Source organism: Squalius cephalus, assembly GCF_949319135.1.
Source record: "Squalius cephalus genome assembly, chromosome: 3".
NCBI classification, from domain to species: domain Eukaryota; kingdom Metazoa; phylum Chordata; class Actinopteri; order Cypriniformes; family Leuciscidae; genus Squalius; species Squalius cephalus.
The window spans coordinates 14311022-14325370 of record NC_137124.1 but is presented as its reverse complement, the minus strand read 5'-3'; the positions used below and the strand labels follow the sequence as shown (position 1 = coordinate 14325370).

The 14349-nt window shown below is 38.0% G+C and overlaps 1 protein-coding gene across 3 annotated transcripts in view; it reads left to right on the top strand.

Moving 5' to 3' along the window:
• Nucleotides 1–14349, top strand: part of syt7b (synaptotagmin VIIb) — a 136765-nt gene that overhangs the window by 79021 nt on the left and 43395 nt on the right. For 2 of the 3 annotated variants that reach the window (XR_013820552.1, XM_079866502.1), the window contains exon 5: nucleotides 9279–9629. The exons of the other annotated variant lie outside the window; for it this stretch is intronic. Coding sequence is in view for 1 of the 2 variants with exons in the window: in XM_079866502.1 (XP_079722628.1) it covers nucleotides 9279–9629 (351 nt within the window). In the remaining variant the exon portion in view is untranslated. The remainder of the gene's footprint in view (nucleotides 1–9278; nucleotides 9630–14349) is intronic. 3 annotated transcript variants of the gene reach the window in all.

The window sequence follows — 14349 nt, the reverse complement described above, 5'->3', positions numbered from 1 at the left end:
GGGCTGAGGCAAGGAGAGAAATCCGAGGGAACAGGCAGAGAATCAAGGTAACCAGGACACAAACACGCTCAGAATTGCAGTACAAACACTAAACAAGACTTCGCAGGGAATGAGTGTGAAAACCAGCATAGGCGTCGATTTCGGGGGGGACGGGGGGGGACGCGTACCCACCAGATTTCGTCATGAGTCATTTTGTACCCACCACTTTTAACTTCCGTCCATATTAATTTGACTTTTGGTTCGATTTTTTTTTACCGTTTTCAGTGGTTGTGAGGAGCAATATGAGAGAGAAATGTGGTAATCATTGTCTGACCCAACAAAAAAACATTATAATATTAATTTTATTTTATTTTCCGTGTTCGCATTTATGAGGGAAAAAACAACGTGTCAGTTCTCGGTTACGGACGTGAGCGCTCTGAAAGCGGCACTAAAAGACTGCTTTAAAAATTTCACTGAGACCTCAAACAGAACAGCTGCCTTTCTTTAAAGTGAATTTCGTTTTGTATTAATTATATCTTAATTTTAATCAATGTTTCATGAACCAATTGCCTGGATTTAATAAATAAGAAGTAAATATAGCAGAATCACGACATGGAGGCGCCGGCGAGTGAACTGGAGTTCGTCTCAAATGAACCGAAACTCATATCAGCGTATAATGCACATTCACAGCATATTTAGACACATTTAGACGCATTCATAATCATTACTTTTACCGGTTCTTTGTGGCAACCTTTATGCGTGCGGTCGTGCGCTTGAGTGCGGCTATATTACGTAAGCTCATTATCCTGTAGGCTATATAAGTAATTAAATGAATGTAAAGGGGTGATTTGTCCACGAATGACTTAAATGAACAACTAGCCTACTACTCAACTAGGAAAAAACTTTCAGCCCTTATTCCACATATTTTCGAACCAGGCAACATGACATCTGGGTTGAGCGAGCGACCCTGCGGAATGAACGAGCGGAGCGGAATATTCAGATATGCGTTCTCCACTCACGAGCTCTGATCGGAACAAATTAGAAAAATTAGAAATATAGTAAAAGTTGTTTTTTTTTTTGAAAGTTTTGGGTGGGCCTGTTGAAAAGTGGGGCCATGCCTGAGCTACAGGACATTGTCTTTTAAAACATGCGCGAAAGAGAGAAAAAAAATGAATGCGTCATTGTACCCAGCACTTCTGAAAATGCACTTCCGAATGCGTCTCTGTCTCCAGCACATTTCAAACCAAACTGAAAACCAGGCTTATATGGGGTGAGCTAAACAAGGTAATGACATAGGCCCTGTCCCAAATGGCACCCTAAGCACTCGTGGGCTTCCTACGAGTCCGCACTTTCTTGACGTAATGCCGCTTAGACTGTCGGGAAGAAGTCTGCTGTGGAGCGCGCATCAGTGCGGGCTCGGCAAAAGTGCGCATCGAGGGCGCATATCGACCGCAAAGGGGGCGTTTGCGAGCACCCTTCTGAGGCCTAAAATGACAAATGGGACACTCTACCGTCTCACGGACTTAACGGACACGCGCACACGGCAGCCATTGTAAGTCCACAAGGCCTGAAAGTGCATATGAAGTGTGCCATTTGGGACAGGGCCATTCAGGTGAATGTGATCATGGTTGATTAGTCTGGGCAAAGGATTATGGGAAATGTAGTTTGTGGATGTGCGGTGATTGTCCGGGTTGGAGTGCCCTCTGATGGTTATCCCGGGCACTCTCACTGGTGATCGTTACACTTAGGCTGGCTTACGCGTTTGTATAGGGTAGTCCACTTGAATATTCAATTGAATAAACTAATAAATAATACAAATTTCATACAGTAAAAATGGAGTAGTAATTATAAAACTTTTCTTCCTTGCTCATGCATATTAATTACCTAGAGAGTCATAAAATCATGAGAGTCATAGTCTGAATGTTGGTAAAAAGGCGTTTACTATAGTAAGATTGCCGCTTGCAGTCATTTGGCAGAGGCTTGGTCTTAAAGCTGTCCTTTTACGGGGCGATTTTATATTCTGTCAGCTATATTCTTTTCTATAATTTATTAAATTGTAGCCTTAAGCTGTTTAATAATCACTCAGGGCCAAATCGTGCAGCACTATAGAGAACAATGAGGTGTACAATATTTTTATCTTTTAATCAAATTCTCGCCCTGAAATTTATTTGGCTTCTTGCAGGGACAACAAAAAATAAAGTAATACATAAATATTACTTTTCTTAAGTGTGTGACATAGCAAACGTAGGATGCAATTCCAACAACACCTGCCTTCCTTTAACTGTCCACCCATGTTCCCTGTAAATCAGACCCATCTGCTTGCTCTCTCAGCACCCGAGCGTCTGCCCCCTTCAGACCCCTACCGTCTAGGTTCCCGTTACACCTGCTTGCTTTACAGCTGGGACTCGAGCGGGTTTGTTTTCTACCACTGTTCCTTATTGCTCTGCCCGAAGGGTTCTGAACAATCTGTTCCTCTTCCTTCTGTCTGAATCTTGCGTTCTTCTTCAAACTCTCCTGTCGTTTCTGTTCTTGCATATCTCCTTATCTCTCTCTTCCCTCTTTCAGTGGATCGCTGGAGAAGGGGGAGGTGGGTGGGGGGGCAGTGGGGGGTCCCAGTCGCAGTGACAGCTGCATAGGCGCAGGGACCAGCAAGTCCGGGAGGTGGCAAACTGTCCAGAGCCACCTGCACTCCGGCGGCTTGAGACCCAACAAGTGAGTGTCAGAGGATGACTTCTTTTCCTTTTGAGAAGTTTGGGGCAAGAATCGGCATAATGGTTTAGTTATATGTTAATGTTTTTGGGGTGTGAACTATTCTTTTGTCATTTTGAAGAGATTTTACCATGCTCTTTTCCATACGACTGTGACCACGACTGTCAAGGACAAAAAAGCACCATAAAAGTCACCCATAGTCTTAAGATTAGTTGACATATTTTGCAGGTTTAATGAAATGTCATTGGCTCGCACATGTGTTGTGCACTACCTTTCAAAAGTTTGAGGTCAGTAAGATGGTTTTGAAAGAAGTCTCTTCTACTCACCAAGACTCTATTTAAAACCGTAATATTGTGAAATATTTTTGCAATTTAAAATAACTGTTTTCTATTTGAATACATTTTAAAATGTTATTTATTCCAGTGGAGCAAAGTTGAATTTTCAGCTTCATTACTCCAGTCTTCAGTCACATGATCCTTCTGAAATCATTCTATTCTGATTTACTGCTCAAGATTATTATTATCAATGTTGAAAACGTTTTTTTTTTCTGATATCTTCAGGATTCTTTTATTAACAAAAAAGGTCAAATGATTAACATTCATGTTAAATAGAAATCTTTTGTGACATCGCTGATAAAAAAAAAAAAATCTTTCAAAAATACATTTTTTACTGACCCCTAACTTTTTAATGGTAGTGTATGTGAATGATATGTGTGCGAATGAACAATGACAGAATTACCATTCCTTTAAATAGCAAGCATTTGCTTGTAAATTTATGCAGTAAAAATGCATGCAGTCTTTTTTCAGTTTCACATCACACCATTAAAAATAGTTTATTGTTTGACACAGTGAATCAATGTCAATTTAAAAATAATAGACCAATCAGATGAATTTGGGGTTGTGATGATTACATTTCTATATGTTTAATTGTTTATATTAGCGACAGTGTAGGAGAGATGCTCCTATAGACATGCTTTCTGTTCATTTGCATTACGCTCCTGTTAGGCTAGCTGTTTTTGAGCTGTGTGAACGGCCCGGGCCCTAAGTGATGACATTTATGACATCAACCTGTCAATCATTTCTTTCAAGAAATTAACCATATTTGATTGTTTTCAATGCAAGCTGAATGGGGGTTTTATCAAGTTTAGGACTGACAGATATGATAGCCCCGTCATAAAGAAAATTATGTTATGATGTCAGATGCTTCACAAAAAATATTATTATTCATTTATTTTGCATTAGTGTGTAGGTAGGAAGTATCAGTTTTATATTTCTAAATATTCCTTCAGCAAATATAGTAATTAAAAGCACATTAAAACAATATTATATTCACAATGTTGCTTAATTTGATCTGCCGCATAATCATCATCTCGCCCAGGCCTAATGTGATGTCAAGTGGGCTTTATTGTGTGATCATCAGCATTTTAAAAATGGAGACACCTGAAATTTAGAACATTTTGTTTCACTGATGAATTAAAATAATTTGCTTACTTTGTTCTTTTCTATTTAGTCGCATATCTTTCAGTCCTCCAAAGCTGTTTCTCTCATTTCATGTTTCTGTCCAATCCCATCTTCAACCTATAAATGGTAGAGTGGTTTCCCTTCCCCTCATATATTTCTACTTCTCCTCTTGCACACACACATCCTCCATCAGCGTTTCTAGCACCTGATGTCTTGAAGCTTTGTAATAACAAGCAACTACAGGTTTCTGCTAAAGCCTAATGATTTACTGGAGGACTCTGAGAATCACCAACACTTCTCCTTCAACTCTTGTTTGGATGAGTGCAGATGACAATGTTAGTGTTTGTCAGGATTGCTTTGAGAGTTGTCCTGAGAAATATTTTTCTTGACAACGGAGGTTAGGTATTTCCTCAATAACCAAATATTTAGCACAGTGAAAGAGTGTTAAGAGTTAAAGGAATAGTTCACACAAAAATGAAAATTGTTTAATCAACTTCATGCTGTTCCATAGCCTGTTTGGTTTTTATTTTTTATTTTATTATTATTATTTTTTTTATTAACTAAATAAATAAATATATATATATATATAGTGAGGAAAATAAGTATTTGAACACCCTGCTATTTTGCAAGTTCTCCCACTTAGAAATCATGGAGGGGTCTGAAATTGTCATCGTAGGTGCATGTCCACTGTGAAGAGACATAATCTAAAAAAAAAATCCAGAAATCACAATGTATGATTGTTTAACTATTTATTTATATGATACAGCTGCAAATAAGTATTTGAACACCTGAGAAAATCAATGTTAATATTTGGTACAGTAGCCTTTGTTTGCAATTACAGAGGTCAAACGTTTCCTGTAGTTTTTCACCAGGAGGGATTTTGGCCCACTCCTCCACACAGATCTTCTCTAGATCAGTCAGGTTTCTGGGCTGTCGCTGAGAAACACAGAGTTTGAGCTCCCTCCAAAGATTCTCTATTGGGTTTAGGTCTGGAGACTGGCTAGGCCATGCCAGAACCTTGATATGCTTCTTACAGAGTCACTCCAAAAACACCCCCAAAGCATGATGCTACCACCCCCATGCTTCACAGTAGGGATGGTGTTCTTGGGATGGTACTCATCATTCTTCTTCCTCCAAACACGTTTAGTGGAATTATGACCAAAAAGTTCTATTTTGGTCTCATCTGACCACATGACTTTCTCCCATGACTCCTCTGGATCATCCAAATGGTCATTGGCAAACTTAAGACGGGCCTTGACATGTGCTGGTTTAAGCAGGGGAACCTTCCGTGCCATGCATGATTTCAAACCATGACGTCTTAGTGTATTACCAACAGTAACCTTGGAAACGGTGGTCCCAGCTCTTTTCAGGTCATTGACCAGCTCCTCCCGTGTAGTTCTGGGCTGATTTCTCACCTTTCTTAGGATCATTGAGACCCCACGAGGTGAGATCTTGCATGGAGCCCCAGTCCGAGGGAGATTGACAGTCATGTTTAGCTTCTTCCATTTTCTAATGATTGCTCCAACAGTGGACCTTTTTTCACCAAGCTGCTTGGCAATTTCCCCGTAGCCCTTTCCAGCCTTGTGGAGGTGTACAATTTTGTCTCTAGTGTCTTTGGACAGCTCTTTGGTCTTGGCCATGTTAGTAGTTGGATTCTTACTGATTGTATGGGGTGGACAGGTGTCTTTATGCAGCTAACGACCTCAAACAGGTGCATCTAATTTAGGATAATAAATGGAGTGGAGGTGGACATTTTAAAGGCAGACTAACTGGTCTTTGAGGGTCAGAATTCTAGCTGATAGACAGGTGTTCAAATACTTATTTGCAGCTGTATCATACAAATAAATAGTTAAAAGATCATATATTGTGATTTCTGGATTTTTTTTTTTTTTAGATTGTCTCTCACAGTGGACATGCACCTACGATGACAATTTCAGACCCCTCCATGATTTCCAAGTGGGAGAACTTGCAAAATAGCAGGGTGTTCAAACACTTATTTTCCTCACATATATATATATTAAATATTAATATTATTTTTATGTATTTTCTTTATTTTTTTATTTTTTGGCCACTGTTTTCCTTATAATAAAAGTGGAGTAGATAATGGCAGTATTTTTTTCTTTTTTTATTGGACTATTCCTTTAAGGTGAGACTAGCAAATACATTGATTTATTAAACTTAGTTTTAGCCATGAGAGGATAAGATCCTTTATATCTTTCCAATATGAAATTGCCCTGCGTTACAGAGGATGTGACAGAAGCTTTATTAATGTGATGTGCACTGTTAGTCACTGAATATTTTAAGTTCATCTGAAGAAGTACTGGCCTAAAATTGCCTAAAATTGGTTTTTCGAGCCCGGTCTTTAACAAAGCGTTTGTACTTTAATGTCAAATTTCACACAGTATTCATGTCTGGCAAGGGCTAGAGGCTAGATGAATCCAACCAGAAAAACCTTTCTTTTTCCCCTCTAAAACAATGATGCTTCTTTTGGGGAGCTGTATTTTTTTTTATTCTTTGACGCTTTCTTTTGCCTCTGTGTTTTCTCACTTTGATCATTGCTTCGACTGAGTCCGCAGCCCCCACACACTTCTTTTTCTTCCTTGCTTTCAAAACCTATTTATAACACAGAACTGAAGCAGAGATGAGAAAACGAGTAGATGAGGAACGTAAGTTCCTTAATGACAGCTCAAGCTGCATAATGGGTGTAAGTGCAGGGTGATATACTGCATTGCATACATGCACATATTTATATGTATATGCATATATATGTGTATGTATGTAATCGTATGATAAAAGTCATGTGTGAAACTAGTGCCGTCGCAACATGCTTGTGGCATAATGTGATTTAAAATAGGATATGTTCATGTACCAACTTCCTTGTCAGAACAAAATTGCTATCAATCAATCAATCAATCAGATTTTAGCGTGAGGGTTAATCTAAAGACACTTTTACATGACTCACTTCAAGCCTTCAGTTCAACTCTCAAAACAAGAGCCATGCGCTGCTTTGATGTCCAGGTATTGTGCTATTTTACTATCAGTCTCAGAATATATCAGATAATTCTACTGATTTGTCAATAAGATCATTGTATCTTGTTGGCTAACATAGTTAGCTACAAGTAACAAAGTTTTGTCTTGGAAGTATTGGTATGAAGGTGCTGAACACTAAGTAATATTTTGCATCATTATCCCTTGTTTTCCTGCAAAGGTGGGTTTTTGAATTTATGGAACTGTGATTTACAGTTTGTTACTTTTTGTTAATGAAACAAGAAAAATTGTAATGGAAATCCAACATTTTATTGTAAATATAAAAACGCAGTGCTAGAAATTAAAAGGTAGGAAAAGCAGGAAAAGTAAAAATCATAACTAAACCACAAATAATGCTTGTTTTTTAGCCCTACGTTGTGTTGTACAACTTGAGTTGTTGTACAACTCAACATATCTGTTTTTGATTATTTGTGTTGGCACCGCCCATGATTTATCATGCAGATTGCCTGGTAATCATTAGCTACACTTCAAAAGTCATTGCAGAAATTGTTTGAAATTTGAATGTCATTTGCACGCAGTGTGGCTTCACTCCATAATGCATTGGGGAAGTTTGACATGAGTCATGTAAAAGGGCCTGTAGGGCTGGTTTGGGGCTATAACCATAACCATTACTTAGAGTTATGGTTAAGGTTCAACCCGATCTCACGGGAAAACATGTCTTCCACCAGGTGGCATTTTCTATGAAAATGTACGAGAAAGTATTCATGAAGCTAACCCCACCGCTAAATGTAATCGTCACTGGGGTATACATAGATTGTATGAAAACATACAAGTGTGATTGAACAAATTACTAAATGTAAAATATTTTTATAGTTTGAGAAAGAATGACAAAGGATGTTGATCCAGGAATACGTCCTATTTGGCTAAATCATGTCATGTCCTGTAGTAAGAAATGCCTACTCACCAACTTTAACAATCATACTAGCTTCCCACTGTAACATTCAAAAGACAGTCGCAGAAGTAATTCTTTCATTTAACTCATCTACATGAATTCATGTCCATTAATGCGCCGCTGTTCCTTTTGCAACCTTGAAACGTGTATAAAAAGTGTAGTGGCAGAGTTTGAGTTATTGCTGCTATTCATTCCCTTCACAAATACTGTCAGTAGGGACGCCTCCCTTGAGTACCGTGCGAGAATTACAGCACTGGGACCTTGATAAGGGTGTGTGGCGCTTAACCCTGGTGCAGTCAATCCTCCAGTAGAGCATTAGCATCGAACAGAACAGCTCAATGGGACTTTACACTAATCAGACATGATGCAGAGCAAAGGAAGCTGTTGGGAAGGGTTGAATGGGTAGAAGTGATAATTGAATTAAGATATTGAAGACATAGAAACACAGTAGATGTAGAGAGATCTTTAGTGGGAGGAAGTTGGGTCTACAAGATATACTCCTTCATCAGGCCATGCCACAAGAAAAGCAATTACCCCTTTTCCATTGAAATGGTGCAGGTGCTCGTCCCGGAGGAACTGTGAATCTTGTCAGAACCGGTGTGGCACAAGATCCTATCCTTCTTGGACTTTATTGTGGTATTTGTTTACAGGTCTTGCGAGTTTTACAAACATATTTTATGACATCTGAAGTTGCTACAGTCAGTAATTTAATTATGCAACTAATAAATCAAAACCGTTTTCTGTGGTAAAAATCCAGTTCAAGATTGTCCAGAGGCTCTGGGACCAGCACCGTCAGTGGAAAATGTGTGTTAGTTAATGTTGCACATTTTGTTAATGTTGCTGCCTAACTTTACTCTCTTTTTCTTCCCTCATTCCCTCATTGTGCCTTTGTTCCCCCAATGGACATCTTAAAATGTCTGTTCCTTCACGTTCTCTTACCTTTCCCTCCCTCCCTCCCTCCCTCAACTCAATGGTCTTGTTTGTTTCTCTTCTGTGCCCCAACACTCTTCCTCATTATGTCGTCTTTTCTTTCGTATCTGGCTTCCTCTCCCTTGTCCTTTTCGGTCTCTTTGGTCTTCATTAATCGTGTCTACCTTCTCTTCCCTTTATCTTGTGACTTCCTTTCTGTCCCTGTTTCTCGTCTTCGTCTCGCCCCACAACTTGGCCCCTTTCGTATTATTCGGTGCCAGTTTTGGGGACCCCTCTCTTTCCACCACCTCCACTTTGGAGCATATCCCGTCCTCAGCAGCCCGCCCCAGGCCCCTGGTCAGGCAGCAAAGCCTCCAGCAGCCCCTAACCCACCAGCCCCCTCCAGGCCCCAACGACCCCCCAGCCACCTCCCAGAGTCTGGGCCAGCTGCACACCGGGCCCGTGGGTGGGGGCCACCGGGGGGGCCCGCGGGGGGTGCGTGGTAGCCCGGCTGGGGCAGGGGCGTCCCGCTACAGGTCGGGTGGAGGGGCACGATCGCGGTCCAATCCTGGAAGCTTTGACCACGTGATGGGACAGATCCGGACCAGAGGCATGGACGTCAAGTCATTCCTGTGAGTATCAAATACCAGTCTAATCATTTAAAAAAAATCTTTTCTTACCGTTATTATAACTTAAAGTTAACTTTCATTGTCCCTGTAGCACTTTATTTGCTTTATTGCCTTTTTTCCAGATCACATATTTTAGCAGTCATCATAAATAATCATTCAAAAGCTTAATTGTTTAAAATTCATCCTATGAAAACAGTTGTGCAATTGGACGTTGCATTACCATGGAAATGGTGCTTTAATTCCTTTTAGCTGGCTCAATATTTGTGATATCAACTTCACATATGGAACACAGCTTGATTAGACATATGACTTTGATTTTCTAGCAATTATTTAAATTAAATTATTTTGTAAAATATACATTTTGCATAAAATAATTTCTTTCTCCAAAAAGTTCAGTTCATTTGCTTTACAATAAACGTAAACTTCTATAACCTTTTTACACTTTCATTTTTTGAAGCCGCTCTCACTTTTCAATAATCTGTTGAGAGATACCGACCTTAAATCTACAACAATTTTAGATCAGATCTACTTATGCTCAAATGGGGGGTGACATTTAACAGCTTAAAGTTGAGGCCACTAGTAGCGCCCCTTGTGGTATCAACTGGAATCGCAATTATAATCAGAATTTCCATGTAGTCTGAGCTACAGTAGTTAAACTGCACACTAAACTGGGAATGGAGAAAGTATAAATTACACACTTCACGTTTAATCTGTAATGCATTTATTTAGTCTCTAATTGGACTTACCCATGATGCTCATCTGCTTCCTTCCAATGTTATGATGTCTTCAGTTTTAGCAGCTCATCCTCCAAGTTACTTCATGCATGTGGTACTCCTGACAGTATTGTATTGGATGCAGGGTGTCGAACAGAGGATAATGGTGGAGTTATTTTAATAATCCGCTATATTATACACTGTAGAGAACCCTGTGATTGAAGCTGAAGTTGGGCATTCAAAAAAATAATAATAAAGAAGTGAGAGAGATGTAGCCTAAACAGTATTTTGCATAATTTGTATTCAATATTAAATTATATTAATTATATTAATATTTTTACATTAAATAAAACATTTTAAAGGAAAATATTCCATTTTATTTGTTGAAAACAAATGTTAATTTCTCGATTTGTTATAATTACTTTTTAATGAATTCTTTTTGTTTTAATTTAATTTATTATATCTTTTAATTATTTTTCGTATTATTTTGTGAGCCTGTAAATAACTATTGACTTAAGTCATTTATTGCTTGATTTAAAGGTTATTTCCTATGTATTGCGTTATATGTTTTGTTAAAGAGTTTTTGATTCTCTGAATTTTATATGGCTCTGGATATTGTGCAAAAAGGTAGAGCAAGATATAGCAATAATATGAAAATATGGTATTGTATTGGTTGTTGTATTAGTGTTTGTTGTATCAGTGGGTTTTTTTTTTTGTTGTTGTTTTTTTGTTTAGGGGCTGTAAATAGTCCTGTTTCTGGAGCCCATGCATGTGCAGCTGGTTGTGTGAATATTCACCATCTGTTTATAATCTTTACATCTGTCTGATGAGCTGCAGGTTGCCACACCACTCACTTTATTAATGCTTCCATAGTAACTTCCCTATTTCTAATAATGCAGAATATGATTGATGTTTTTGCCCCCAAGCAAATCCTTCTAATATTCGTGTCTTTACTCAAATGTTTTTACTCTGTTGAAAAGACCAGTTCAAACCAGAGTAGATTTAGATGATGGTTTACAGTAGGTCTGTCTGGTGTGCTAGAATAGTTATTGATTCAGTTTCTCCCTTGTGTTGGTTATGCTAGTTATGAAGCCTGATGGCGACACCAGCATCCAAAACACACCACATATGTGTCTTTTGAGCAGGACTGTGTCCCATCTGATCATGCGATGTCCTTTCTTTACACTGTCACTTGGTCATGCTTGATTCATGACTTCTCTTCCGCACTGTTGCTTGCTCATGTCTGCCCAGGCACTTTGTTTCTCGTCGTGCTCTGTCGCTTTACTCATGCCTGATTGCGTCCTGTCTCTCTCTGCGCCCTTCTGTCTCTCTCTCTGTTTGCCCATCTGTTTGGTATGAGTGTCTTCTTCATGGCTCTACACCTGTCACCTGTGCACCACAGGGTGGGAGAAGAGCCAGAGGACGTTGATTATTCAACTGTGTCTATCTTTATCTTTAAGCGGACACAAATTTCGATCTGCGTCGTAGAGGTGGGGGAACCTCTTTACATAATAGATGAGTGTTTATCCACGTCTGAGGCGCTGTTTACACCTGGTATTAAGATGCTTTTTGGTCGATCAGATCTCAAGTAGACAAGGGAGACACATTCCCGGTTACACCTGGTGTTTTAATTCGTCTCTTTTTTCCACTTCTGTCCTGATTTCTTTTAGGGGAAGGTTCTATGGGTGTGTAAATGTATGGGCTTTTTCAGATCTTTCAATGTAATAGACAAAATAAGCTCACGCAATTTACATATGAACTGCACTTCTACAGTCTTTACTAATCTTTGTTAATTTCAAACATTATTAAAATCAAAAGTTGTATTTGTTAACATTAGTTCATGCACTGTGAAGTGACATGAACAAACAATGAACAGCTGTATTTTTATTAACTAAAGATTAATAAATATAGTAACAAATGTATTGCTCATTGTTAGTTTATGTTAGTTAATACGTTAACAAATGAAACCTTATTGTAAAGTGTTACCAATAAATGAACTTCTTTCTTTACTGCTGTGGAATAGTGGTGCAGTCAACACCGTATTGTTAGAAGAGCTGAACCTAAGCAAAGCCATAATCAGGTCTTAACAACTAAATCAATTATCCAATATCTTTCATGAAACCCATTCACTTATGTGAATACAGAAAAGAGAAGAATGAATGAATGAAGTAACTGCTTTTCTATTATCTCTGTGTTTACAAAATTCAATTCTGTGCGTGTGTTTGTGTGTCTGCAATCTTACACACGAGCCTGTTTGAGTGTGTGGATCTGTACCAAGGTCATTTAGCCGTTTACAATCCCTATAGGTGATTGTGTGTGTGTGGTCAATGGTTTAGAAGTCAGTATGTGTTCTCCGCTGGCAGATCAACTCTACACAGCATTGATCTCCTGTCCTCACCATCATTACTAGCATGATTAACTGTCAGAGAGAGAGAGAGAGAGAGAGAGAGAGAGAGAGAGAGAGAGAGAGAGAGAGAGAGAGAGAGAGAGAGAGAGAGAGAGAGAGAGAGAGAGAGAGAGAGAGAGAGAGAGAGAGAGAGAGAGAGAGAGAGAGAGAGAGAGAGAGAGAGAGAGAGAGAGAGAGAGAGAGAGAGAGAGAGAGAGAGACTTTGTCTAAGGAAGCAAGTATGATTTCCATTTGGTCATAGAGAACTTTAGAGTTTCTGCCTTTATTGTCGCGGGAACAGTGAAGAGCACAACTTGTGCTCTACCTGCCAGACAACATCTCTAACAGAAATATATTTTATCCTCCCTGTTTGTTTACACTGCCAATTAAAAGTTTGGACACTTGAGTTATTCTATTATTATATTTAGTTGTAAATTATGTTATTCTAATTTTTTTATAGTAATAGAGTATGAATATTGGTGGGTGTGTTGGTAGTGTAAATGTGTGAGGGGTGTGGATCTAATTTTGCGTTCAATAAATATTTGTGTGCCACGCGTTTCAATTTTAATCTCCAAAGTTGAAAGTTTGGACACACTTGAGTAAATTTATGTTTCTCATGATTGTAAAAGCATTTTGATGTAAAGGTTTTTGCCTTTAGTAGAAATTCTGCTTGAATTAATTTATTTTATTTTATTTTATTTTATTTTATTTTATTTTATTTTATTTTATTTTATTTTATTTTATTTTATTTTATTTTATTTTATTTTATTTTATTTTATTTTATTTGTGAGCAGAGCTGTAATCTATACAAACAAAAAGCCCATTTATTTATTTATTTATTTATGTATTTAATGCTCTCTTCATCATTTCTATTCTTCAATTTTTATGGTGTAATTATTTTGATGACTCTTATCCTAAAATGTTGAAAATGGTAATAAAATATGAATATGGGTGAGTGTGTCCAAACTCTTGATTGGTAGTGTAAATGTGTGAGGCGTGTAGATTTAATATTTGTGTGTCACAAGTTTCGATTTTAATCTCCAGCACAGTTAATATCCTTTAGCACACTGGCAATAATCTTTCACTTTACAGGATTGTGTAACTGTAACTGGCTCCAGCTCTAATTCCCTGATACCATGATTGTCTGACAGGCAATTAAGCTCGTGCCTGCTCAGGCGACGTGAGTGATTTGTGCTGTATAGCGCCGGAGCCGTGAAGCTCTGGCCTCATGAGCGCTGAGGTTTTACTCTAGTGGATGTTAGCAGTGCTGCGCTTTATTGATTTCAACGCACACAACAACAAATCAATGGTGAACAGATGATTATTTTCTGTGAATATAGACAAAAGGGAAGCTTACAATTATTATTTTTAAGCAAAAAAGTATTTGTAAAAATTAAAAAAATTCGAGTTTTATTTCACACACACACACAAAAAAACCATTTATTTAAAAAATTGTTGCAAAATTAAATTTTTGAAAGAATAGATTAAAAAGTTTTATTTTGAAAAAATACATTTATTTAAAAATATTTATAAAAATACTATGTATAAAAAACATTTTTAAAATCCAATTTAGCCTATATAAAAATTTATATTTAAATATTACTTTTCGGCAGTTTTTTCCATG